Here is a 27,895-nt window from a genome sequence, read left to right on the forward strand (position 1 = left end):
AGAACAGAGCTTGAGATGGACCACATGTAGTCCACATGGGGCCAGGGCTCCATCATTATTACAATAAACAACTCAATGCAAAGGGACAATAATGAATTTAATTAGGTAACTATGTAGTCATTAACACCTCCTTAAACTACTGTAATTATTCAAAAACACTCCATTATGTCATATCTGACTGCATTTTCCCTACATATGCTGTAAGACTGAGTATGGCTCACAAATAACCAGGTATTTAACACTCTGGGTACCAAATGTAAAAGCTTAAGATGAGTCCTTTAGAAAAACATGTTGACTAACCAGTAATCTAAATAGATGGCTCATCTCATCTCGAGTGGAGCACTTTTAATCTTAATCTCTCGTGTGGCTTGTTTTAGAAAATCGACTTATACAAATGTATATATTTATACAAATCATTTTTGGTGTAATTAAACCATAAAGTAAACATTATATAGACGGTTTCATCGGCCGCACACGCCTGGACCTAAGTTAACTTCCGGTCTGTGTTATATCGGTCTGGCTGCGGTGCCATCTACAAACGCAGTTAAAGCCAAGGTGATGAGTAGACTGAAGTTGGGCTCAGGTGGTTGTGCTGCGGGATGTGTTTCCCATACATTTATTTATTTTTGGAGACTCGCCACAATTTTAAAACTGATCGATTTTCAAAAAGGCTTCGTTAAATAAACATGAGTAACGTAACATTAGGTAACGTACTGCACGTTTAATAATAATAATTCCTTACATTTATGTTTAAATATCAAAACGAGGCACAGTTGTTTTTATATCGCTGTATTTCTGAAGTAGGACTTGCATGTTATATTCCTGATAAAGCAGCGTGTGAGCGTACCAGCTCTGCTTTGTTTACAGCTGTTACTGGGGAAACCTCTATGTCTATGCTTTTAAAACATCTACTGCTGGCAAAGAATGAATTTGCATTTTCATTAAGTCCGCCTGATCCACACAGCAAACATATTTTGTTTGTTATCAAAAAATATCTACTCTAGAGGGACTTGACTGTTGTTATGATTCTATTTGGAGTCTACCGGAAGTTAAGTTAGGTCCACAAAAGCGCTCACGCGCATTAATGTTTGTTTATGTTGATGCCGTTGAAACCGTCTATAAACAAATAATTATGTAACATCTTTTAACATATATATATTTTTTAACTTATATATTTTTTTTAACTTAAGTGAATAGTTCACCCAAAAATGTAAATAAAGTCAATGTCACAATTTCCAAACCTGTATTAGTACTGTATATACTATTATATATTATATACTATTATATAATTTATTAATATTTTAAGTTTTTTTAATAATAATTTTATGTACCTGTCATTTTTATTATTATTTATATTGAGCTGGTAATTTATTTTTACTTCAGTTTTAGCTTCATTTTACATACATTAAACATAGTTGCCAATGCAACATTTTTCATTGCTTTTAATCATTTTGAATAATTTAGTTTTTTTTGTCTGTTAGGTTTATTTATAGTTTATTTTAGCTTTATTTCAATTAACTACTTTTTAAAATGTATTTAAAAATAACAATTAAAACAAGTAAAATCTAAACAACACTGGACTCCATTGTACAGACAAAAAAAAAAAAAAAAATTCTGCATAATTTCTATTGTGTTCCACAGAGGAAAGAAAGGTTTGGATTGGAACGAGACTGAAATGATTATAGAATTTTAATTTTTGTTATTAAATGCATTTTCAGAATGTGTACATTTTATTTTAAGACAAACGTTACTTTATAAAAATGTCATTTGTATCTAATGCAAATTATTATTTTTATTATTATTTTTGGATCACAGGAGGTTATACATGAATGCAAGCTTCTGTTATATTTTAGCATTATAACTAGCAGGACAATGCAGTAAGCTGTCCAACATCTCAGACAACACATCAGACAGTCTGCAATGCATGGACTTCTCCACACACACTGAAGCTGAAGTCAGAGAACCAGATGACTGAACCTCTATTGATCTCCCTCATTTTAATGCATTGTGAGAGGCATATCAGTAATGGCATTTCTATATGCCATTCCGTCCTCTTTTCAACTCTTACTCCGTGCATGCACATGCCAACACAGGCCTGGGCTGTGGAGGCAAGTGGTGCCAACTTCACGTTCTTGGTGTGGCTTAGATGCTGGAGAGAAGCTCAGAGGCAGCGCATGAGCTCAGAGTTCACTCTGGGTTTATGTCAGTTTCAGCAGTGCTCTAATGGAAACCACAGAGACCCCGGCCTGATCCAACAGAACGCTTTTCTATATTACAGTCATAGATCCAGATCTGCGTTCCTGTTCTGATCGTTAAATGCTACACTGAACACATGCTGGCATCAACAGCCCTCACAAACCTGGCTGCTGCATGGTTTTAAGATCAGAGATTACACGTTAAACTACTGAGAGGCTCTGCACACCACCACTATACCTGTCAGGCTCAATACAAAATAAATAAGTAATAGATACTATAAAGTTATTTTTATTTTATTTTTTAGTTGACAAATTAGAATCATTTGATAAAGATGATTGTTAAGAAGCACTTCAGTACACTGAGTGTACATGTGCTATGTTAAAGTTACTCTTAAAGTTACACACTACTAGTCAAAACATTGTGGTCAGTAAAGGTTATATATATATATATATATATATATATATATATATATATATGTGTGTGTGTGTGTGTGTGTGTGTGTGTGTGTGTGTGTGTGTGTGTGTGTGTGTGACATCTGTTATTCTCACCAAGGCTGCATTTATTTGATCAAAAATGCTATAAAATACCTTGAAATACTATTATAACTTAAAATTACCCTTTTATATTTCAATACCTTTTATATTTGAATACATTTAATTAATTTTCTAATGTAATTTATTTCTGTTATGCAAATAAAAATTTTCTGTATCATTACTCGAGTCTTCAGAGACACATGATTCTTCAGAGATCATTCTAATATGCTGATTTGCTGCTCAAGAAACATTTCTTATTATAAATATATTTAATATATAACAAAATTATATTTTTGTGGAAACAGTAGTGTTTTTTTTTCGGGATCCTTTAATGAATAGAAAGTCCAAAAGATCTGGAACCTTGTTAACAAAGTAACGAAGGAATGAAAGTGACCGTTAATTCAATGTTCATGCAAAACAAGACATATATAGTTAGAGACTTTAAAAATGATCAATTAATTCTTTATTTTAAAGTCAAGCTAAACTCTACACAGAATATTACTATAATCTGCATTTCTATAACATTTATGCAGCCTCCAATGTTTATTCATAAACCTACTCATGGACTTCATATATATATATATATATATATTTATAAAGAATTTTGTGAGTTTATGCAGAATTAAACTCTACACTTATGTATTTTGCACCAGCCTGAGCTTGTCGGAAATGTGCTGACAGTGGAAATAAATATCCTGACACGTTTTGGAGGTGTTGTGATGTGTCCGTTCATGAGCACACAGTCCTATGCATACTTAAACAATAAAGCGAAGCCTGGTGCCTGTCTTTCTGCTCGGCCAGAGAGCTGGAGCCTACTGTAATTGCAACCAGATGCATGCATAGCCAGAAAGAAAGAAAGTGAGAGGCTTTTGACAAGGCCTTCTCTCAACACCAGACTGCGAATCCAAACGTGGGGCTGAGGCCAAACATAACATTTCATCAATCTTGTTTCACTGACAGCTAAACGGCATCAAACAAAGGGGCTCTTAATGGCTTTCTCCCGGCTTAGTATTTGCCCTCAAATTCAGATGATGAAAGCCGGACGTGACCGTGGGCCTGTTTCACGCTGTGAAATGGGTTGGGAAAGAGCGCACATGAGAGAGACTGAGAGAGGGGGCTCTAGAACTTGAAAATGAGTGTTCGAGAGAATCGCTGTGCTGATGACAGGGCCGTGTTTGAGCCAGAAACGAGTGGGTGGAGGGGGTTCAAATTATCCACATTCACATTCAGGGGTCATATTAGAAATGGAAAATAAAAAAACGGGACATGGTAAAATACCAAGCGGGGCAAAAAAGCAAGCCAGTTGCAAAGGAGCCACTCCAGTGCGAGAGCAGAGGCATCCAGGCATTCAGGGTGTGCGCTGACTGAAGATCAGGGCCAGAGTCATGTCACACAGAGATGAGGTGAAGGGCCAGCAGTGACGCACAGCCAGAGAGGCTTTTCTCACTGCAGCATGCAACAACAAAACAATCCATTCACAGAGAGCATGATGAGCACAACTTAAAGAACAGAAAACTGAAACAAACACAAGACAATGATGACACTAAGTGAACAGCGTTTTTTTTTTTTTCATCTGATCGTTACATACAATATAAGCTAGTGATCATCTATCATTCATTTTGCTAATTTCTATTTCAAATGCAAAACAAACACTGATTCTATGGCAGCACATAACAGATGGAAAAGCAACAGTAGTCACTGTAATGAAATTAAAATGCAGCAGATGTGTTATGGAAAAGAAGCCATGGACACAAAGCAAAGGGCACTGACATGTGGCTTCGATGGCCAAGGTCTCCAGTCACAGTGTGACATTCTTTTGTTCTATCATTTGTTTCTGCACTAACCCCCTCTCTATCAGAGATGGGGGCATGTGAGTCACACAACCACACCTGGATCTGGATTTTGACTTACTTTCTGCCTCGTGTTGAGTTATAACTCCCTCCGTATTTCTTCCGATTAAGGATGAGAGCAGCAATTTCTGGCACGTAGCGAGCAAACATGGCCTACATGCATGGAACAGAAAAAGAAAAGTGCATGCAAAGAGGGGTTCTGCTGTGACCAAAGCCACAGAGGCACCTGGAATACTTACTTTCTGCCATTTACCGCACTATAGGAACCACCATATTTCTTGCGGTTTCCTATTAACTCTATGATTTCAGGGACGTAGCTGGCAAACATGGCCTAAGGAGAAGATAGGAGACAGAAGCAGAGGCTAAAAAAAAGACAGCAGAGAGACCCGTCCGTGTCTGGACTTTTTTCCCCCAACTTCTGAGGTGCAGAAATGTACGTGTTTGGTACAAAAACCAAATGGTATAGCTTGGTAAACTGTTTATTTTAGTTTGTATTATAATTAAAATAAAAAATCTAAAAAAAATGTCCATTGTGCTTCTAAAAAGATCTGAAAAAATAAAAATCAAATTGAGGGGAAAATGAAATAATGTACAAAAGGCCATCTTTGGAGACACTCCACTGGTTTGGAGACACAAAAAAAAGTTAGTCATGCTGTCCATCTTTATTTTCTCTGACAGCACAAAAAACTGTCTTCAGATAAGGAAGAGAAAAAAAAAACCTACATGCCATGTTTTGTCCAACAAACACTAATGCAGGCAAGTGGATTTGAATAGTCCAGTCTGATCGCCCACAGCTGCAAAGAACATTAAGACTCATTAGTGTGCTTCAAATGAGCTGGATGCACTTTGCAAGATTGCAGCCTTGACGAAGTTCTGTTTTATCTCCATGCTGTGTGTTACTAGGGATCTTAATCCCGGAGATGTCAGCCTGACCTCCCGGAGAGAGTTGTGAGAGGTTCTTCACCTCTCTCTAGGGCCCTGATGAATTATGACATCTGCCTGATCAGATCTGACGCTTTACAACATTTCCATACTGAAGTCATTAATTGAACACATGATATAAATCAGAGCAGTGATTATTTCCAGCCCACCTCAAAAACAAAAAGAAATAGCAGATTGCTATGGAAACGTCTGGACAGCTGGAACCTTCTGTGTCCAGTGATAGAACTGAAGCGCATCTGTCCTGCATTATGTCTTTATAAGCTTCACATGAGGCTTTCTGAATGCCTGTGGATGATCTATACCTTGATCTTGAGTCTGTTAGACACCTAAACATAGGGCTGGACAATAATTCAATATCAATATATATTGCAATATTTTTTTTTTTCAATAACGGTGATATGATTATTAAACATTTTCGATATTTCAATATAATAATATACATAACAGCATTTGTCTCTGACGGCGCGCAGCCATCAGAAAGAGCAGAACACCATTGGCTACTTTCGTGATGACTTACACCGCAGAGTCACGCAACCAGTGCACGCAACCAGTGCAGCACAGCAGTAGTAGGCTGATCTCCAACGCGGCAAATTTTAGCTACAAAATGAACGTCCCTGACCGCAATACAAATGTGACTGAACGAGCTTCCACAAGTGAGGAGAAATCAGACGAAATGGTTGATAAGAGAGGAAAGACTAATTCAGTGGTAGGGATGGGTACCGAAACCAGGTATTAAACTGATAAATTATGAAAGACCGTAGTATCAGTAAGATCTGACTGTATCGGTTCTGCTTTCGGTACTGGAGGGAAATAATAATGTTGTCGTGCACATTTAATCTCGCCAAACATTTCTAATGTGTGATCATATTAAGACGTTTGTCCGTGAGATCTGCGTGAACTCTCATGCACGCCGCGGAGGCTGTCTGTCAGTCACACACACACACACACACACCACAACGAGCGCACGAACATGCATTAACTGTACGTAAACTCCTGCTTAATAATAAAGAGAGACGATGGCGAAGAGATTTGCTTAATGTTATCGTGCACATTTTATCTCACCAAACATTTCTAATTTTCGATATTATTAAGACGTTTGTCTGTGAGATCTGCAAGAACTCGTATGCGCGCCGCGGAGGCTGTCTGTCAGTCACACACACACACACTCACACAACAAGAATGAGCGCGGTACACGCATAACAGTATGAAAACTCCCGCTATTATTCCAAATAAGGAAAAATCAGTATGTAAATGTAAACATTGTAAACATGCACAGCACCTCAAGTTAGTTTACAAAATAGCCAATTGGCACATTTTGCAACCTTTTTATTATTATTATATATATATATATATATATATATATATATATATATATATATATATATATATATATATAATATTATTATTATTATTATTATTATTATTATTATTTTAAAGCTACAGCTACTATGAACCAACCAACTCCTCCTAACACCTCTGGTCCAAGACAAGCCCATTATTAATTTTACATAAAAAAAAAATAAAGAAATGTTAATTATTTTCTCAACTTGTTCTTAAAAAAAAAAAAAACACAGTTTTTATTTCTAAAACATTATGTAGTTTTATAGGAGGAGGTTTCATAGACTTGGTTTCATAGACTCATAGACAAACCTCAGAAGATTGTCGGTACAGACATCCGTTGTGGGCGTTATTGGCAGTTTTTCTGAGGCTTTTATATTGTTCATATCGATATCGAAATTATATCGTATCGACCGAAATGAAGAAATATATCGTGATATAAAATTTGGCCATATCGTCCAGCCCTACCTAAACACTAATCAGTATATATTGATTACTGAATCTGAATATTTCTTTTTAACTGTCTCTATGAAGGAGTTTCAAAATGACATCATAATTCTAAAATTATTCACTGTAAAATGGAATAAGAGTTACCTCAAGGAGCCATTTTTTCCTGATCTAAACCATTACTTGCAATAGTGTAACCAAATTTTTTAAGGTTCAATTTTGGTATTTTATTCGGCCACAATAGCAATTGAGTTGAATTAATTATAATTTTACCAAAAACTTCCTGCAAAAAATACACATCGTGTTATGTTATTTCTTTTTTTTTTTTTTTTGTACCCTCATCTTAAGTTACTCTGGTGTAAATGCACTTATAAGAGTGTTTTTGGCTGCTGTTGCTATGGTGACGCTCAAGCAGGACTATGGGCCATCCACCTGCCACTGTGTTTGTTGGAATTCGGGGGGGAAACAGAAGGATGGGATTCCTGAAACCGCAAAACTGTTTTAAGAAAATAGCAACAATATTATAGTCAAAATGCATTTCTTTAAATACTAATTAAATTGCAATAAACATAATAACAGATGTAATATAACATCAAAAATTATAGCACAAAAAATTACAAAATGCATGTACATTAGGGCTGTGCGATTAATCGAAATCGAAATCGTGATTTGAGAAGTTGTGATTTGCTAATCGCAAAAGCCTGCGATGTGTACGCGATATGACTCTGTTCCAGAGCATATGAATGACCGTCAGTCTTGAGTGACAGTCTTACTAACCAATAGAGTGAGGGCACCGCCGTTCTCCCCAATCAGCTCTGCTTTAGCCAAACGCCCACCATATATATATATATATATATATATAAAAAAAAACGGAAAGCAGGAGAGAGACAGAGTGGGATTATGGCGTCTACAGGGTCAGATCAATAGTTAGGCAAATTAAACCTAAAGAAAAACGTTATGTAACTTAAACTTTGAAAAGACAAAAAAAAAAAAATTACAAGAGCTGCTTCACAATGCATATCAAGAGCATCTCTTATTGCATGTTCGCCATTCCCAATTCAGAAGACCGCACACACCTCCTGTGTCTCTGAATGCTTCCCATACTCGCTCCTCTTTTCCCCACGCAGAGCGAATCCCGCATCACGGACGAGCCGTTCACACGTCCCGCACTCACGCAGCCTGTTTCGTAACGCTCGGTTATATTCTCAGGCGACCCTGCACCGCAAATCTCCATGAGCGCATCTGGCAATATGGATGAGACTTGACGCACGCGCACAACCTGCGTCGACTTGTGCCTGGCTCCTCGTTTAAAACTAATGTAAATTCAGTCTAGCCGCTTGCTAATTTCACTTGAATGAAATGAAACATTCAGCACATTTTCCACTTGTTCTTAAAATCCCAAATACAGCGTAACATGTAATACTCTAATAATTGACTAAAGAAATACAGTTCTTTAATTAAATAAAAAAAGAAATATTTCCAGTGAAATTCAGTAACTAAGTTAATTCTATAAAATGTGTTATACCATTATAATCAAATTAAATATATATATATATATATATATATATATATATATATATATATATATATATATATATATATATATATATATATATATATATATTGTATTGGATAGAAAAACAGTAATTCCTATTGGAATAATGCCAAAAACAGTTTTTTGTAAACTGTAAGAATGTATTTTTATTTTTATTTTATTTTTTTTTTTCAGCAGTGTAATGATACTCATACTGTGTTGCACATTATTGACAATATTAAGCTGAAGCTTGACTTTGCAAATGTAAAAATCCCAAATCAAATCGCAATCGCCAATATCTGTCAAAAAAATGGCAATTAGATATTTTTCCCATATCGCACAGTCCTAATGTACATTTCATCTTAACTTGGGCTGTAATGGTGAAACAAGGTGATGGATCTTAACAGCAGGGATTAAACATTACAAAGACAATGGACATATGGTAAAAATGGTGTAATAATTTAGGCTATCATGAAGACTGTGGCATGGTAAAAACTGTTAGAATTTCAAGACGACAGTTATGAGGATGTCAGATCACAGGAGTTTTGCATGATTTTTAAATCGTAGTTGTTTGCATTGGGGAATGGGAGGGGTGCAGGAGTGCCAACAAGAGGAAAAGTGATTTTACCAGACCACCGAGAATGAAGAAGACCATGAAAAGGCGTCCAAGAGTGGTTCTTGCATAGACGTCTCCATATCCCACCGTGGACATAGTGACCATTAATAAGTACACACATTCCCAATATGAGAGCGGCTGAGAGTTTTGGAAGTTCTCCCATGGATCCCCTGAGTTTTCCACCTGCCGGAGGAACGAAGGGCAAAGATTGAATTACTGACAGATCTAAACACGATCCTCTACAGCCATCTACTGTCCATACAGAAAATCACAAGGATGAACTGTGAAAGGAACCAAACGGAGGATTTAGTGGCAATCAGAGTCTCCTGCCATCTAGTGGCACAGATGTCCTCTGGCGCATCCCCCAAAAAACAAAACAAAAACATGAAAAAAAGAACCACAAAACACCGGATCTTTAGATGAACTACAACACAAACCACATATACCACAAAGGAACAGATGTGACACTCGCTTAGGAGCTTTTTCCTCCCACGAATCTGCTTGAGCACTCCTCTCGGTGTCATTTCTCCAGGGGCATGGGGAGAGAGGGGGGCGTGTGTGTGTTTTTTCACTCACCAGATGAATGAATCCTGCAGCAGTGAGCCATGTGCTTATGAAGATGGAACACAGGTTCACCAGCTTGATGGAATTACTGTGAGAGACGAGAGTTACATCACACCTCTCAAAGTGAAACGCATCACACTGACGTACAGATCAGTCAGTCATCTATTGAGCCCAACACACACACGAGCGATGCCTTGCCTTGCCGCTGCTCGCTGGGAGTGAACACACAGGTTATCAGCAAACAAATCAGAAGATACTGGGATCTCGAGGACGACCAACGCATATTGGAGCTGTTAAGTCTATAGGAGCGTTTACATTGGCGGTTTCTACTTGACACTGTATCTGTACCACGTTGGTGTGAATTCTGCACATAGATGAACTAAACTAAACTCAACTAAAATCACCACTCTCACAAAAATACAAATCACTTTCGATCACTGCAAATCACCGTCAATGTGAATGCCGCTTCTTCAGCAGCCAATGACAGAAAATACAGTTTTGGAAAAGTAACGTCCTGTTGACAGTTGTGTCAGTTCGGTGTGATATATCTTAGCAATATCCCCCAACTGAAAAACAAGATGGCAGCTAAAATAAATGAAATGTCCAGCAGTTTTACAACCAACGAGTAGGATGCTGACGGCTTTTTCTCCAATTCCTTCCAGATTCATTGACATATTTATGAAATACCACTGAGGTGTCATGAGGCGCTCATCTTTCGTTGTGTGACAGCCTGGTGGAGGAGGAATCAATCAGAGGCATGTCTGCTTCACACTCCTGCATTCATCAGGCTGGAGCGCGGCCCTGTTCTCTTATCTACAGCACACTACATGCACAGGGAAAACATTCTGCTCTGCTATGAGCCCTGAAGACTTCTGGGGCAAAGCCACAGAGGTGTGTGGTAAGCGTTGGAAGGGACACCAGAGACTCCTGAGGAGCTGTAGAGACTGTGTGTGTTGATGCCAGCAGAGTGGAACTTTTGAAACTGAGAGTGACAGAGGTGCGTGATGTGTTGTCGGCCTTACCTTGTTTTTAAGATATTCAAAAACTGTAAAATTTCTGAGAACTGTATCAATCTCAAGGCTCTTAGAAACCTCAGACCTGCAAGAGAAAAGAGAAAAGCAGTGGAGAATCAATAAATGGGTTCAAAATGGAACATTAGATTAGAATCTATATTCTATTTTGAACACTTCATAATTGGAGTTACCTACCCCCTTTCAAATAAGCAATTTTTTCTCTGTTCTTTTTTATTATTTTTTTTTGTCAAAAAGCATTAGTTTTAAACCACAGCCATTAAGTATTGATTTGCTACTTGCTATGTGTAGTAGGTGGTGAAAGGAGAATCATCAGTATTTCATTTTTAAAGATCTCCTATATTTTATCTGTGTAACTGCTGAAAGGTTTTTTGTTTGTTAGTTTGTTCGTTTCAGACAAACTTTGGGGGTTACCTCAGTGCTATGAATAATTAATAATAGTAATATTTTATGGGTCTTCAAAAACAGATAAACAATATTACATGTTTTGGTCGTTATAAACTTCAATCAGTTTATTTGGGCTTAGAGCAGAAAAAAAAGAACCATGGAACAATCACACTTCTGTGTGTGAGAGAGCGAGAGAGATGTAGGTGCTGAAATGAGTGCATCAGAAAGCAGATTGCTGAACAATATCCCCAGCTTTCAGCAGACTTCTTACATAAACAGCATTATCCCTGCTTTCAGCCTCACAAACATCATCTATTCAGAAACACAGGATCTTAGCTTTTGCTCCAATTCATACAAAAATAAATCAGATTCACCAGTTTCACTTTGCAGAAATATTTTTATGCCAAGTTTGATGTCATCTTCAGCAACAGGAAACAAAAACACTACAATAACCCCCCAAAAAGCTCTTACTCAAAGTAAATAAATGAAAATCTGCTAAGTCTCTGCAAATACAGTATTACAGTACAAGTTCCCAAGAAAGGATGTCTTACCCCAGTTAGACAGCACATGGAGGCAGCTCAGGCTGTCACTCTCTTTGCTGTCTCCTACCTGGCCTGGGCCCAACTTCACACGGTAACCATTCTGAAACAGGTCAGCACAAGACTTTTTGCGCCGTCGGCTCTCTTGAACCGTTTCTGTGACCAGAGTGCCCCGTGGGCCCCGAAACACTAGCAACTTGCTGGAGATCATGATTCTGTGATCCTACTCCTTTATAAGTTCCGAAACGCAGAATGTGACGCTTCCTCAGAACTTGAAAGATGTGTAACCTCAGATTTACTGAATCAAAAAAAATCTAATTTGCTCAGAGAGAAAGAAATAAAGTTTCCATAGGCATGAACGTCAGAATGCATCCAGAGCCTTCAAGCCTAGACAGTGACACCTGCCACTGGCTGAAAACCCTGATTGAAGCTACAATCTCTGACGTATTTGGTCTGATCTTTTCAGTATTAAACTCCCACGCATGTATCTTTCCTCTGACCCTTTCTCTGTTAGTGAGTTGACTGATGAGAATTTGTATACAAAATCCCCTCCTAGGGATTTCAAAGGAGAAAAGGAAAAAAAACTATCCTGAATTAATCACAGGGCTTGTACAATAATGTTTTCTCATGCTGTTGTTGCCATGAAGTAAGACTGTTATGGTAGATTTTGAAAGGTTATACATTTCTTAGCAATACATTCCCTCCAGGATTTTTGAGATTTTCGCGATCAAAATTACGTATATATTTATATATATTAGGGGAGGAACAATACATGTATTCGTACTGAACCATCACGGTAATGATATCTCAGTATGAGGCCTTACAACTAATACAGGCAATTTACCCCCAATCCAGAAGGTGGTACCTGCAGCAATGCAATGTTGTTTAATAACTGGGCGCCAGCAGAAGGTCTGCGAATGTGATGAACTGCGCAGAATGCACATTTCAAAACAAAGCCCACTGCTGACTCTAAATGCGTGTCTCACAGACTGGCAAAGGGTTTTACTTTAAAGGTGGTGCTGCATGTAGGATTGACACAGAGTGATTGAACTAGGTATTGCAGTCCAAATTCAAAATATTGGAGAGGGTTTGTTTCACCCAGTCCCTCCTCTTGACTTGACGCATACGCAGGTTGCCAGATTGCCGACACCAACAGGAACGAGCATACTTTACGATTAATGTAATGAAATAAGCTGTGTTTGCCTCCAACTGGCAACTGGCTGAAATACAATTGGGTAAACTGGCAATGGGCGGGTTTCACAAACCAAAACAAACACCAACATTCCACCCCGGAATGCACAATTTCAAAGGAGAATAACTGACTGTAACATTGTTTTTCAGATGAACAAGTATGTTAACTTACCATGTTTATTAAATATCTGCAAACACCTGGTATTTTTATACTTTAGTAGAGTCAAAAACCTACATACAACACCTTTAAAGGCTTGTGCACTCAACTGTTTGCAAAAAGGAGCTTTGTGCTTGTGTATCCTACCGCTCTCATTTCGCATGCACACCGGTGCGATCACTTTAACTGTTTCCTTATACCAGCAGAATCAACTTTAAACACTTATTGTCTTTTTAATAATGTTCAGTATGTACTTCAGTAAGTGTACAATCTCCAAGCTGGCCACTTTAAAATATATTTTTCTTGTCTAGTTGTGGTTTGTATTTGAGCTTACACACACATTTCAGACTGGGGAACAGCAACTCTTTGGTGGATTATTGTACTTTAAACATTTCATTATCAAACATGTCCTGCGATTTAGCAAATGCTAGTTCCATTAGATGAAACACGGCTAGTTTTTAATAATTTACCTCGTATCTTTTTTTTTTTTTTTCATAATCTTTAGGTGCCAAAAAGTGTAAGCAGATGTTTGAATGCTTAGTTAAAAGGGCTGTCAATAGATTCAAATATTTAATCAAATTAATCACACCCTTTTCCTAAATCGCGAGTACTTTACTGTACTGTAAATCAATAATTACAAATTTTAAATACAGTGGAAACATTTATAACATTTATAATGTGTAAACATTTGGTTATTTTATTTGAGTCCACGGAGAAGAAATATTTATATAAAACCACAAATACTTTATGTGTAATAGTAAAGTAACTAAAAACATGACTAACTCAAATCACTGCAGTTCCTTGTCAGCAATACCATACATGTATGTGCTGAAGAACTTAAAGAGATCATCACTCCCCACTTACTGTATCTTTAAAGAAGTCGTGGCCTAGTGGTTAGAGAGTTTGACTCCTAACCCTAAGGTTGTGGGTTCGAGTCTCGGGCCGGCAATACCACGACTGAGGTGTCCTTGAGCAAGGCACCAAACCCCAACTGCTCCCTGGGCACCACAGCATAAATGATGCCCACTGCTCTGGGTGTGTGTGTGTATTCACTGCTGTGTGTGTGCACTTTGGATGAGTTAAATGCAGAGCACAAATTCTGAGTATGAGTCACCATAGTTGGCTGTGCCACAAAAAAAAAAAAAAAAAAAAAAGCAGTTTTTTTGCTCATCATTGACTGAAGCACACGATGAAGATGGCCAAATTTGTCTTATTTTGTTGAAATATATATATTTTTTTCATTTAGTTCTGCCCTTCGTAAGCAACAGAAAATACTTGTATGTTTCCCGGTACACAAATTAAGTACAATTTGCCTTGATCTTCAAATTCCAAAAGTTTTCACCCCCCAGCTCTTAATGCATCTTGTTTCCTTCTGGAGCATCAGTGAATGTTTGAATCTTTTTAAATAGTTGTGTTTGAGTCCCTCAAATGTCCTCAGTGTGAAAAGATGCATCTCAAAATCATAAAGTCACTGCTGGAAAGGGTTCAAATATGCAAAGATGCTGGAAAACTGAAGAATCTGCAGGACCTTAAAGATTTTTCTGAAGAACGCTGCTCAGTTTAACTGTTCAGAACAAACAAGGGACTCATGCACAACCATCACAAAACAGAAAGACAGTCGAGGATCATCAGGTAACAAAACACAGTATTAAGAACCAAGGGTTCCCAAACTTTTGAGTGGGGTTATTTTAATAATTTCAGCAATTTTTTTGTCTTGTGGGTAAATGTTAATATCTTTTATGTACAATATCTTACTCAGGACAGTACTAAATAAAAAATAACATGCATTTAGTATGATCTCTCTTATTTTGTGAAAATTACTAATATTTTCACAGATTCTGCAAGGGGTGCCCAAACTTTCGAGCCCCACTGTATATATATATATATATATATATATATATATATATATATATATATATATATATATATATATATAAATCAGAGTTTCCGCTAGAGGTTTCCTTTTCCGGACATTTTGATGATATGCCGGTCAAGTATCGCCTCTTAATTAGTCAAGGTGAGGAAAACTGGAGGCAGGCTATGTAACATAAAAAATGACATAATCAGGCCGCCGAATGCAACATGTTTATTAGCCTAACTTTCAAATAGACGGAAAAAAAAAACATTTTCTACTATGGTTCATTTCTTCATTCGGATCTATTTGCGATCCATTCCATTCTAAACAAACAAAGCATATGTTTCGTCCTTGTTTCATTATAGATTAAGATAATAATTCATAAATGCACGCATAATTATCAGTGAACTTGATAAAAGTTGCAGATATGTTTTACATGCATGCACAAACAAATGCCTTTCAACTTATGTGTGCAAAATTCAGAATGAAATGAAGGTGCAGCAATTTGTACAAATAGAGATTCTAGGTCTACTATACATGTTGTAGCCATTAAATAAGCTTATTTAGTTTAATATTTGTTAAAATATTATAATGTTATTTTTTAATTTATGTTGATTATGAAAAGTGAACTGCACGAGTAAGATAAGATGCGCAATATCGAGAGACATGGAGCGGGTCAGACATGATTTTGACCACTTAATTAAGTTTTGTTTAGTAGAAATACTTTATTGAAGTGAATTTCGTTTTGTATAAATTGTATATTAATTTTAATATATTTTTTTATCAACCAATTGCCTGGATTTAATACATAAGAAGCAAATATAGCAGACGACAGGCCTAATCATGCAGGCGCCCTCGCGGCCACTTGCATTGCTAGTGAACTGGAGTGCATCTCATCCTAATTTAACGAAACTCAGCGTAGGCCTCACAGACATGAAATATATCTTAAGAAAGCTTGAAATGTCTTTTTAACAATTTAAAACGATTTTTTTTTTTACCTATGCTAATTACACATTAAATTCAGGTAGGCTACTGAGTCGCTGTCCTGCAGTGCCCAGAAAAGCGCTGAAACGGAGATGAAAGGGGAACCCGTTTTTATTTATTTTATTTATTTTTTTTGGCTTATTTTAACTGGCCCATCCAGTTTTCTGGAGGCCCACCTACAATCAAAATCCTGGCGCCGCTAGTGCTTCGCAGCGGTCTGATATCAAGAAATAACAGACCGCATTCCACATTGGAATTCAACCAAGCCATGTAATAATGTTTAATAACTTTCAAACGAGCCTGTTCCTTCATAACATAGCCAAAGTTCGGTGTATTTTTGCTTTATACATTTTAGGCTTATTCTCAAATTCAGATTGTGTTAGGGGGGCGGGATTATTAGGCAATTTTATTCGGACAATTTGACCGGAGAGATTTAATTTTGTCGGACATTTATTTATTTTTTCCGGCCAATGTCCGGCAATTACCGGACAACGGAAACCCTGATATATATATATATATATATATATATATATATATATATATATATATATATATATATATATATATATATATATATATATATATATACACATTCATACATACATACATACTAGGGATGTCAACGATTAATCGATGATCGATTAATTGTCGATAAGAGATGCAATCGATTAAGGCTATCGATGGTCGGTTAACCGATTCAATGTTGGGCTGCGTGCGGCTCATGCGCACTCAACACGTGCGAGCGGCTGTGAGTGACGGTGACGATATATAAAAGCATCATCATTCATTCACAATGTACAAATTAAGCTTTTAATGTGATTTAAACTTTAAAGTACATTAAAATAGAAACAACATAAAAGTTCTTCAACATTAAATGCAATAGAAATGTAGTTACTAATCATTTCATCAGATAACTGTTTTATATCGTGCGCTTGCAGGGCTGCGGGACACAGTGACAGGACAGGTAGTCTATTCATTCCTACAACTTGTTAATTCATTCCTACGAATTATTAATGTGGCAATTGTCCATGTTTCATTAATTGTGTTCCCTAAATAACCCATGATTTAAGTGAAATAAGGGAACAAATTAATAAATCGAACGAATTCTTAATTCATGAAATCTTTAATTTCCCTTCCCATGTTTACCACAGTAAGAGATGCGAAAACAGTTATTAAAAGCGAAAGATAATAAAATAAACCTGGGAAATTAGAGGGTTAGACTATGAAGATTTAGGAAAAGAAACAATGCCTAAATATACTGAATTTGTGGAAATTTGTGACCAACCGGCAAACCAGAACAAAGCCGCGTAAATGAAGACTATGGGGTCCAAAAGCATGGTCGCGATCTAACATTTTCCAGTTAACCTATTATTCCTCTAATAAACAAAGCTTTTATACCACACTTGTCATAATCAGATCTTATCATTTCTAAATAAATAATTGCTGGATTCAAAACAGCGATTAATAGGCGCTGTGACCGACACATTCCTGGAGCATTCACTGCTGTCACTAAACGGTGACGCCGAGCATCGTTCACAAGTTTCTGCATGGACCTGACTAGGGCACAGGTTCTAAGCCCTGGGACAAAATGGGATGCTTTAAGGAAAATTTATAGCCTACTAAGTAATAGGCCCAACATAAAAATAACAATTTGTTTTCATGTTTTTTTTAGTTTTTTTTTTTAAATAGGCTATGCAAAATATATCCGACTTAAATAGGCTAATTAAGATTAACGGATTTAAAACAGAAGTGTGGGCGCTCCATAAGTTCACAAAAAAAAAAAAAAAAAAGGATGACAACGCATTCTGTTTGTTTGCTTTATTTTACAAGAGCACAAATCTTCTGTTTTTATTGTGAGTGTGCACAAATGAAAGTAAACACTTTTGCGGAAAATATATATATTTTTCAGCTGTTTCGATCGCCCTGGAGCCTGCTGCACACGTATATTCTAGCGATTCAAACTTACATCGCAGTCTGTTCATTATCAAAATAAAATGTCAACTAAACATTAAAAGGTTACACTGGTCAGTTTAAATAGACCGTAGTATACCGGTCCACTCTACTGTTATGCCAAGGATGTTTTTGCTCAGAGGATCATCTTTTCCGTCTATATGCGAATGCGTGTTAAGTACAAGCCTTGTTTATAATATAAATAATAGTTTAACATTCAAATACATTGCGAATATGGAAACATTTCGATTTGTGCCGAATGAGACATGAGCAATAACCTCCAAATAAATCTAGCCAAAGCCGCGCTCGCTCATCCTCGTCTGCACGCATGCACTGTCACGATCTAATGCGCTGTATGCCGGATTTTTAAAAATCTGACATTTTCTAGGACAGAATCCAGCAGGATCAAATTAATGTGAGCAACTGTGTTTTGGTGCAGCAGCGCCGATGTAGTTCACTTAATGTGCAGCGCAGTCACACGCGCTCCACATTTCGGATAATTTTATACAATAATGTCAGTTGAAAACATTGCAATTGTGCTTTAAAATACAACAACGAGCACCACAAAACCATTTCAAGAGGCGCGTTCAGCGTTCTCCGTGCGGGATTGGAAACTGTCAACAAAGTAAAATGACCTCAAAAGTATGGCGCGCTCTCTTCATTTTATCAAATGATCATAATCGCATCTATTCATTTTATAATCCTGCTACTAGCATTTTATTCAGACTAAAACCTCTTTAATTCAAGTGAGAAAGCGTTTTGTGTGTGTATGTGGCTTTTGCACATCCTGTCATACCGCTGACTGCGTGCCTGCAATAGACGCATTTTGCAGTATTATGGTTAACGATTAATCGATTAATTGATCGTTAATTTAAACGACGATCGATCATGGAAATAATCGAAATTTGACATCCCTAATACATACATACTGTGGCGAGTGGGGCGGGGCCGAGGGACATGGGAACAAGGAGTGAGGCCGGCGGGATGATTGGGAAATAAGCGACACCTGCGCCCCACCGCCGGTCTCGAGTCCCACGTAGGAGATGGAAGGATATAAAACTGGAGCGAACACAGTGAAGGATGAGAGAGGACCAGGCCTGGGCCATTATTTTATGTTTGCTTTTTATTTTGTGCGCACCAGACGTCCGTGAGGGGCTGGTGCGCTGTTTTGTGTTTATTTTTGTCATTAAAGTTTCATTTTGATTGTGCGCCGGTTCCCGCCTCCTCCTTCCCGATGAGTATGGAGATTTTATTATTACACATACATAGCAGCACCATATGGGGTCCAGCCATATTTTCGGTATCTACATAATGCATCAGTAATTTCCCATGAACCTTTGTTGAACCTGATGGCACTCTGGCTCTGCAGCTGAGAGGCCTGTAGCAGAGGAGGCTGGAGGAACAGGATTCAGGAGAGCAGGCCAAAGCTGTGCACTGAAGCAGGCTTAATAGATGTGTAGAATGGACAGATGCTCATTCAGACTATTTCATTCACATCTGCAGGCTTACAGAACAACAGGATGTCACGTGTGTTACATTCACAAACCACTGGTTATTTTTCTCAATCAGGGAAAACTGAATATACTCAGAATTTGTGCTCTGCATTAAACCTATCCAAAGTACACACCCATCCATAGCACACACACAGCAGTGAACACACACACACACACACACACACACACAGTGAACACACACCAGGAGCAGTGGGCATCATTTATGCTGCGGTGCCTGGGGAGCAGTTGGGGGTTCGGTGGCTTGCTCAAGGGCACCTCAGTCGTGGTATTGCTGGCCCGAGACTAGAACCCACAACCCTAGGGTTAGGAATCAAACTCTCTAACCACTAGGTCACGACTTCCCTGTGTTCAAAGAGCAGTGTTCAAAAGGGAGATATTGCTGCAATTTACAGCAATATGTTCAGTATTTCTCAGTCTGGTCTCAAGTATAATTCATTTGAAGTAATGGTAATATTATATAATTTTATCTAATTAAATAAGTTTTAATGATTAAATACTTGTGACGTTTGTACTGGCCATGGTATACAAGCCACCAAGACACCATACAGACTTAATCAAAGAATTTGATGATTTTTTATTTGCCGATTTCAATATCCATGTATATAATGAAAAAGATGCATTGGGATAGGCATTCATAGTCATTCTAAACTATATTGGGCTAAGACAACAAGTATCAGGACTAGGGATGCTCATTTCGATTAATTTTCCTGACCGACAACCGCCGCTCGTTAATCGATTATTAACCGTTAACTGATAAGATTATAATATTGAATTGGCATTAAATACAAATAAAATTGACGCGTATCTGTGACCCTTTAAAAAAATACAAAAAATGTTTTATATATAAAAGGGTTTATTTTAACGTGCAAACAGCAGCAGCATACAGAACCGGTTTCAGTTAAAATGTCCACGCACCTGCAGCATTTCTGACAGTGAGAAAAATAGAATAAAAAATTTACAAATAAAAAACACAATAGGCCTACACTAAATATATTTTTTAAACTTAAATAATTAACAAATTAAGATGACAAAAAGAAAACACTAAATCCGTTTGAATGAAGCTTTCAAAAACCGGGAATTTTTTTCATTAGACTAAGATTTACCGTTAAATAAAAATAGCAGCCCTACCTCAACTCCTTGTCTAATTTTTATTTAAAAAAGCAACATATCAATGTGATGTGGGGTCAGTCTGGAGCGCAGCCTTTTGACAGTTAGACCCGCGGCAGAAAACACCCTCTCCGATGGGACAGTTGTACCGGGAATACACTGGTAACGTCTCGCTAGTGGCCAGCTTCGGGAAGCGCCTTTCATTTGCTTTCCACCAGTCAAGAGGATTAATATCCAGAGAAGGAGGATCATCTCTCATATAGATGTCAACCTCTGCTTCTGGATAATCAGTGCGTTATCTCCTCAGATCGCCGTGCATCGCATCTTCTCCCTGATAACATGGAGGGCAGTGTTTGTTGCCCTTCATTACTCGAAGCGCGTGGGTGTTTGCTTCGTAAATCGTACTTGTGCTACTGCTGTATTTTAATACAGCGCCGCATACTTTACAGGTAACATTGTCGCCCTTTCTGTTAAAATGATCCCACACAGTGCTTCTTTTCGCTCGCTTCATTTTGCTTCCCTTGCTCGGGTGCCGACGCGCTCCGTGAGTTAATAAATATAAGCTATATAGTAGGCTATTTTATTTTTAAACCATGCAGCAAAAAAAAAAAAAAAAAAAAAAAAGGACCTTAAAAAAACGTTTTAAACCGTTTAACTGATAGTATTAATCGGTCAAAATGTTTACTTTCGGTTAACGGTTAAACGGTCAATATGAGCATCCCTAATCAGGACCTATTCATGGTCATAATCATACTTTAGATTGAATACTATTACATGGAATTGATGTTGATGGCACTGAAATTTTGCAGCAGTGATGATATCTCAGATAATTATATAGTCTTATAGTGTACAGTCCATATAGCTTAAAACCCCTTTAAGTGCGAACATCGCCGACGGCCCCAGTTTATTATTGTTTCACTTTCACAGCACATTAAACATCACAGTCTTACTTCATCTGGACAAACTGTGCATCAATTGAAAGTTTAAAGACTCTAATTTCGATATTTGACCAATATTTTGATAAAACATTGTTGCAGTGACAGATATTTAGTGATTTATGTCAGGAGTGCAAAATAATAAATCCGTATTATGCCACATTTTGAATAGAAATTAATCACTAACTAATATTCAGTCAGGTCAGCAGCGGTTTATTTGTGTTCACATAGACTCACTGTACAGCGTCAATAAGGATTTATAGACAAAAGATGCATATCTGCGGAGATATATGGATATATTTACTGATGTTTACTTCATATTTCTTCAGACAGAATCGTCATTTCTATTCATTTTCCACGGATTTACGCGATCAGATGATAAACAGCCTCTCCCAGCGATCTGTGTGTGCGTGCAGTAGTCACAGCTCGTGCGATGTGTGACTCAGACTCTGATTGGGTCTTTCAAACGTCAATCTTACAGTGTCATATATGGACACCGCCCCATCGTGTCACATGCTTCCTGCACAGTTCCTGGTAGTTATCTGGCCAAAACAACACTGAAACACCTCTGTACACACAAAATATCCAAATAATAAACCCGCGATTACGATAGTAAAGCTTGGTATGAGAATTTCTTGAGATCTGGGGTGTTTTAATAAAAAAAATCGAAAATGTACATGGGAAATGCTAACTTGTGCAGCGATGAAAAAGGCTACAAATAACATATTTTTACAAGAGTAAACGACCAAATTCCACCCCTGATCGCTAAAGGAAGTTATTATAAACACTCGATCAGGGTTTAAAGTGAGTTTTGAGTAAAAGTGTACTAATAATTTCATAAATTGTCTGCTGTAGCTAGATGCTAACGTTAGCTACAATGCTACTAATAGCAGGTGCTTTTCTTCTTCATAATGCATTTTTGTCTCAATAATTCACGTAAGGTCGTAAGAAAATGTTTTGTTGTATTTTTATAGTAAGACTTTTGATAAATAAGGGCTAAATGCAAAGAGAGACTGAAGTGAGATCGCTGCTTTGTTGCTTTGTAAAGCCTGAAAAACCACAATCAAGGCTAATAAAGGTGGAATAAAAACAAAAGAATAATGATAAAAGAATAATGCGGATAATGTGTCGTACCTGGCGGAGGTGTGAAAGACTCGTTTGGTGAGAACAATACAATCATGAAACGGGCAGTTTTCACAGCTAAACACACATATAAAACACACATCAGTGTTTACATGTGAGATCTTACAGAGATGACAAGGGCCATAAATCAATCTGATTAGCCTTCTCTAAAAACACACATGACATGGCCTTAGAAAATATTTCATAAAATTCACAGTTTTACAGATTCGATTATGACATTTTTTATGAAGTTTTGGAAGACTTGTGGCCTTAGCTACACTGTGTTTTCAAACTCATTTCCTACATCAACAATTTTTTAAATACATTTAAAACATATGTTTTTAATATTTTTATTTTTGTTTTTATGTTTGAGCTTATATATCTCTATTATCATAACAGTCTGAGTGATTCTGATTCCTGAACAGTAAACTTTAAAGTGTCAGCTTTGTGAACAAAGGTTGATTATGTATCTAGTCAGAAAGAATCATGAGCAGAAACCTTTTTATTTTGGGTATGTCATTTCTGTCTCCATGCCAAAAAAGGGGGGTTACTAGTAAGGGGTTAAGCTGCAAATTCAACTCCTCGTTACAAATATGGTAGAAGCATCACTTCTACAACAAAAAAAACTTTGTAAATAATATTCCTGATTTGTCTGAATTCGCTCCTTTACACTTAAAGAATATTAAGCACACCAGGCCAACATTGTGGTATAACAAGCACAGGTGCCATAAAGAGAAATGGAGTGCAGCTGGAAGAAAACAAAACTAGAGGTATTTCTCATTGCATGTACTTCAAAACTGCTAGATCTGCTTACTTTTTTGTCTCTTTTTGAAGAAAGCAAACACATCCCCAGGCATTTATTCAATACATTGGCTAAATCAACAAAAAAATAAAGCATCATCAGGCACAGATATTTCCCAACAGCACAGCATTAATGACTTTATGAACTTCTTTACTTCTTAGATCAATATTATTAAAGATAAAATTATATCCATGCAGCCGTCAGCTACAGTATTGGATTAGACAGTGCACTATAGACTAGATCCCCTGAGGAACAATTCCCCTAATTCTCTCCTATAGGACAGGAAGAATTGTATAAACTTGATAGATCAAGTAAACTAACAAAATGGACGTTAGATCCTATACCATCTAAGCTTCTAAAAGGGGTGCTATTATTAATTCATCATTTGCATTAGGATATGATCCATAAACCCTCAAACAGGCTGTTCTTAAGCCTCTCATTTAAAAAAAAAAAACAACAACAACTTGATCCTGGAGAATTAGTTAATTACGGACCTCAAATATCAAATCTCCCTTTTCTTACTTTTTTTTTTTTTTAACTTGATACAATGTTCTTTCTTAGAGAAAAATGAAGGAATCCCAGTCAGGTTTTAGATTTATCATAGTACAGAGACCACTCTAATCAGAGTTACAAATTACCTGTTCTTATCTTCCAATCATGGTTGTATCTCTCCATTATTGCTACTGGATCTAATTGCTGTGTTCGACCACAACTTTCTTTTCAACAGCTTTAATGTAATTGCATTGGCATGGTTCAAATCATACTTTTCTGCCCGTCAACAATTCGTGGCAGTGAATGAAGAGGTATCATATATTTCACAAGTGCAGTATAAAGTACCACAAGGCTCAGTACTAGGACATTTGCTTTTCATGCTTTACATGCTAAGCTTGAGACATATCTTCAGGAAACATGGTGTTAGCTTTCACTGCTATGCTGATGATACTTGGCTCTATATTTATTCAAGGCCAAAAGAAACATACCAATTTGCAAAACTAACAGAATACAAAAAAAAACTATGACTACCAATTTCCTACTGATAAATTCAGAGAAAAAAAAATAACCTCTGCATATAATAATCTAGAACACTGTCTAAAGCTTGATGGCTGTGCTGTCAACTATTTGTCATCAGTTAGGAACCTGGTCTTGTTTATTTGTGCTATTTACACAATGTTTACTTTTTTAGTTTGTAGTTGTCCAAAAACTAATTTAAAATAGCACTGCATAGCCTTCACTGTAAAATAAAATACAAAGTCAAACCAAAATGTATTCAGACACCTTCAACATTTCTCACATTATCAAAGTTTATTTGTTATAGTTGAGAAATTGGTAATAAAATATGACAAGAACTCAGAGTTAAAGTGTGTCAGAACAAATTCATCTTGATAATGTCAGATATTTTGATAGAAAGATATGTAATGGAATAAACCAAAACTTCAGACAACTGAAGAAAAATTTAAGAATTAAAGAAAGAAACACTTAAGGTCCCTATTTTATTTATTTATTTATTTATTTATTATCAATTTCACTGGTGGTCTTAAGTATGAAGAATTTTTGGGTATAATATTTCACAGATCACTGTATTTATCTATACTCACTTACATAAATGAACTAGTGTCTTGCACCCACTAGTAAAAAAATTAATCAATTATATCTGTTTTTTGGATTGACTGTATAAATTCTTGTTTAAACTACAAAGTAATTCAATCAAGAGCAGTGAGTGATTTACTTTCATTTTCATACATTAAAGACACTGACAGCAGAGCTAGTAAAATAGGCGCTGTCAATTTAAGAGACAATGCATCCATTATAATGATACACATCCGATTTCTTTCTCAACACTTTACTTTCACTTAAGACATAACCACAGACTTTTCGAACACACTTTATAAGACAGGTATTTTGACATAATTAGTATGTATTTGTCAGTACAAAAGCAAGAAGACTTTGAGACGCGTCTCTGCGGCAGAACCTGATTTTACCAAGTGAGACATGTTCCTGGGACAACATCTTTGTTGTCCCTGGAACAACATTGTGATTAACCAATCAGATTTGAAGAACCAGTTTATAGATTTTGTGAAGTTTATGTTTAAAATCACTGTATGGTGCTTGTACATCAGTGTCATTCATCTATTATTTTCTCTGATTTTAAGGATCACTCATGGTTAAGGTTAGGTTTAGGTGTAGGGATATGGTTTAACTCAGCAAAATCAGGACGTGCGTCTCTGCGTGCTCCCTGAACACCAGAACACCGCGGTGCTGAATTAAGCTTTTTCGCATAATTTTTCTGTTTGTTTAAACTGCGATTTATATTTGTTCTTTCAGGTGCAGGAGGACGTGAACATCATGATGGAGAGCTAAGTTCAGTGTTGCTGTTCGTGAGACGCAGCTCTCTGGTGCACACCTAACACAGGCCGCGAGTAGCAGCTACTCAGTTCAGCTTTCCTGCATCGCGGGGCTAAAACCAACTAGATGTGATGAATGCTCAGAGCACGTTATAAAACGTATTTTTTTAAAATACACATTTCTGTTTTAATACATGATCATAGTAAGTACAAAAATAATCAGTGATACATTTGCGACCTTAAAAAAATTAGGGTCGCAATGTCATTTCAAAAGGTCGCATATAGTGTATTTCCCTGGCCCATGAAGACCTCTAAAACCACTTCTCCAATGACTGGTGCCAGAGCCGGAGCTCAATTGGGATGCAGATGCATGTCAAACAAGCCAATATTTAAAAGACGTCAGAGTTCAGGTTAATGAACAGCATTAACAACGACAATTAAATATATCAATTCAGCAGTGTTCAGCTGAAGACATCAACACTCTTCTTCTGCAAGAGATAACAAGCAATTCCAATCACAGGTTGGTGGAAACATCAGCCAGTTCCGAACGAGTGCCAGTCTTGGCCAAGCACTGGTTTCAGCTCTGGCACCAGCACCAGTGTAGAAGCAGTACAAGTCACCTGGATCCAGTCAGTATCCAGTCCAGATGGTGGATCAGCACCTAGAGATGACCCCTACAGCCCTGAATGTCAGGAGAGACCATGTCTACTAGGCAAACCGTAAAGACAGATCCTCTGTGAAGACCTCATCAACTCAATCTGATGTGTGTTACAGCCTGGAATTAAACCACACCATGCTGGTTTAATCTGGTCTGAAGAGAAGTGGCCTGGCCTGTGCTGCTGGGATTACTCGCCACTCATTTCTCCCAGAATGCATTTGTGCATACATGTCCTGAAGCTTGTGATGTGAGAGAGGACTCTGTATATGAAAGAGGCTTAAAGCACAAATAAGTTTTCTTCACTGATTTCTCTTCCTCTGGTCATGCCACTCATAGTCCTAACTGAAAAGCCTCTATTTCAGTAAATTCAAGCCATCCAGTTATGTGGAACAATACTGCTAACCACCAGATGGCAGTGTTACACAAAATATCCACAGTCAAGGATGGACTGAGGCCATTGATGGTTTAAAGGGATAGTTCACCTTCAGTTGCTATTCCCCACTGACTTTCATAGTATGGAGGAGGAGGAGAAGAAGAAGTAGAAGAAGAATAAGAACCACTATGGAATTCAATGGGGACCAGCAACTGAAGGTTAAAAACTTCATCAGTTAACAAATATCAGTGAATATAAATTCACTGATGTAGAATTTATTGTAGTATTTTAGTATTAATTAAAAACAGAACCTCAAACAGTGAAAATATTACCACTAGACTTAAAATATATATGTACTAAAATTAAATGCATATGCAAATACTCAACTTTTAACTATATAACTATTAGCAAAAATGACTTACTTTCTTTAATGAAATCATAATCAGACCCGATTATAAAACATGAACACCGTAACTTCAGCTAAACTATTGGGGATATCAGGACAATTACAGTAACTACCACTCAAAATAATAATACTTTTATTCAGCAAGGATGAATTAAATTGATCAAAAATGAATAAAAAGATTTCAATTAAAAATAAATTATGTTCTTTGGAACGTTCTATACATCAAAGAACACTGGAAAAAATTTATCATAATTCCACAAACATATTAAGCAGCACAACTGTTTTCAACACTGATAATATGTTTCCTGAACACCAAATCAGAATATTAGAATGATTTCTGAGAGAACGTGTAACACTGAAGACTGTAGTAATGATGCTGAAAATGTAATTTATTAATAATAAAAACGGTTTAAATTGCAATAATATTTCACTGTATTACTGAATGTATTGTATTTTTGATCAATAAAAAAAAATGCAGCCTGTGTGAGACATTAAAAAAAAAGAACAATTCAGAATTTGGGT

At 36.9% G+C, this 27,895-nt stretch overlaps 1 protein-coding gene across 23 annotated transcripts in view; it reads right to left on the reverse strand.

Annotated features, from left to right (window-relative positions):
• LOC113112952 (calcium-activated potassium channel subunit alpha-1) overlaps nt 1-27,895 on the reverse strand; it is a 248,262-nt gene that overhangs the window by 60,298 nt on the left and 160,069 nt on the right. For 22 of the 23 annotated variants that reach the window (XM_026278912.1, XM_026278915.1, XM_026278914.1 and 19 more), the window contains exons 6-9: nt 11,043-11,118; nt 10,033-10,108; nt 9,469-9,639; nt 4,819-4,910 (exon numbers count right to left, since the gene is read on the reverse strand). In XM_026278912.1, the coding sequence (XP_026134697.1) occupies nt 4,819-4,910; nt 9,469-9,639; nt 10,033-10,108; nt 11,043-11,118 (415 nt within the window). Of the gene's footprint in view, nt 1-4,640; nt 4,733-4,818; nt 4,911-9,468; nt 9,640-10,032; nt 10,109-11,042; nt 11,119-27,895 lie in introns of all 23 variants that reach the window. The other variant, XM_026278911.1, reaches the window with a different exon arrangement.

Source organism: Carassius auratus, chromosome 13, assembly GCF_003368295.1.
Source record: "Carassius auratus strain Wakin chromosome 13, ASM336829v1, whole genome shotgun sequence".
In the NCBI taxonomy this organism is placed as follows: domain Eukaryota; kingdom Metazoa; phylum Chordata; class Actinopteri; order Cypriniformes; family Cyprinidae; genus Carassius; species Carassius auratus.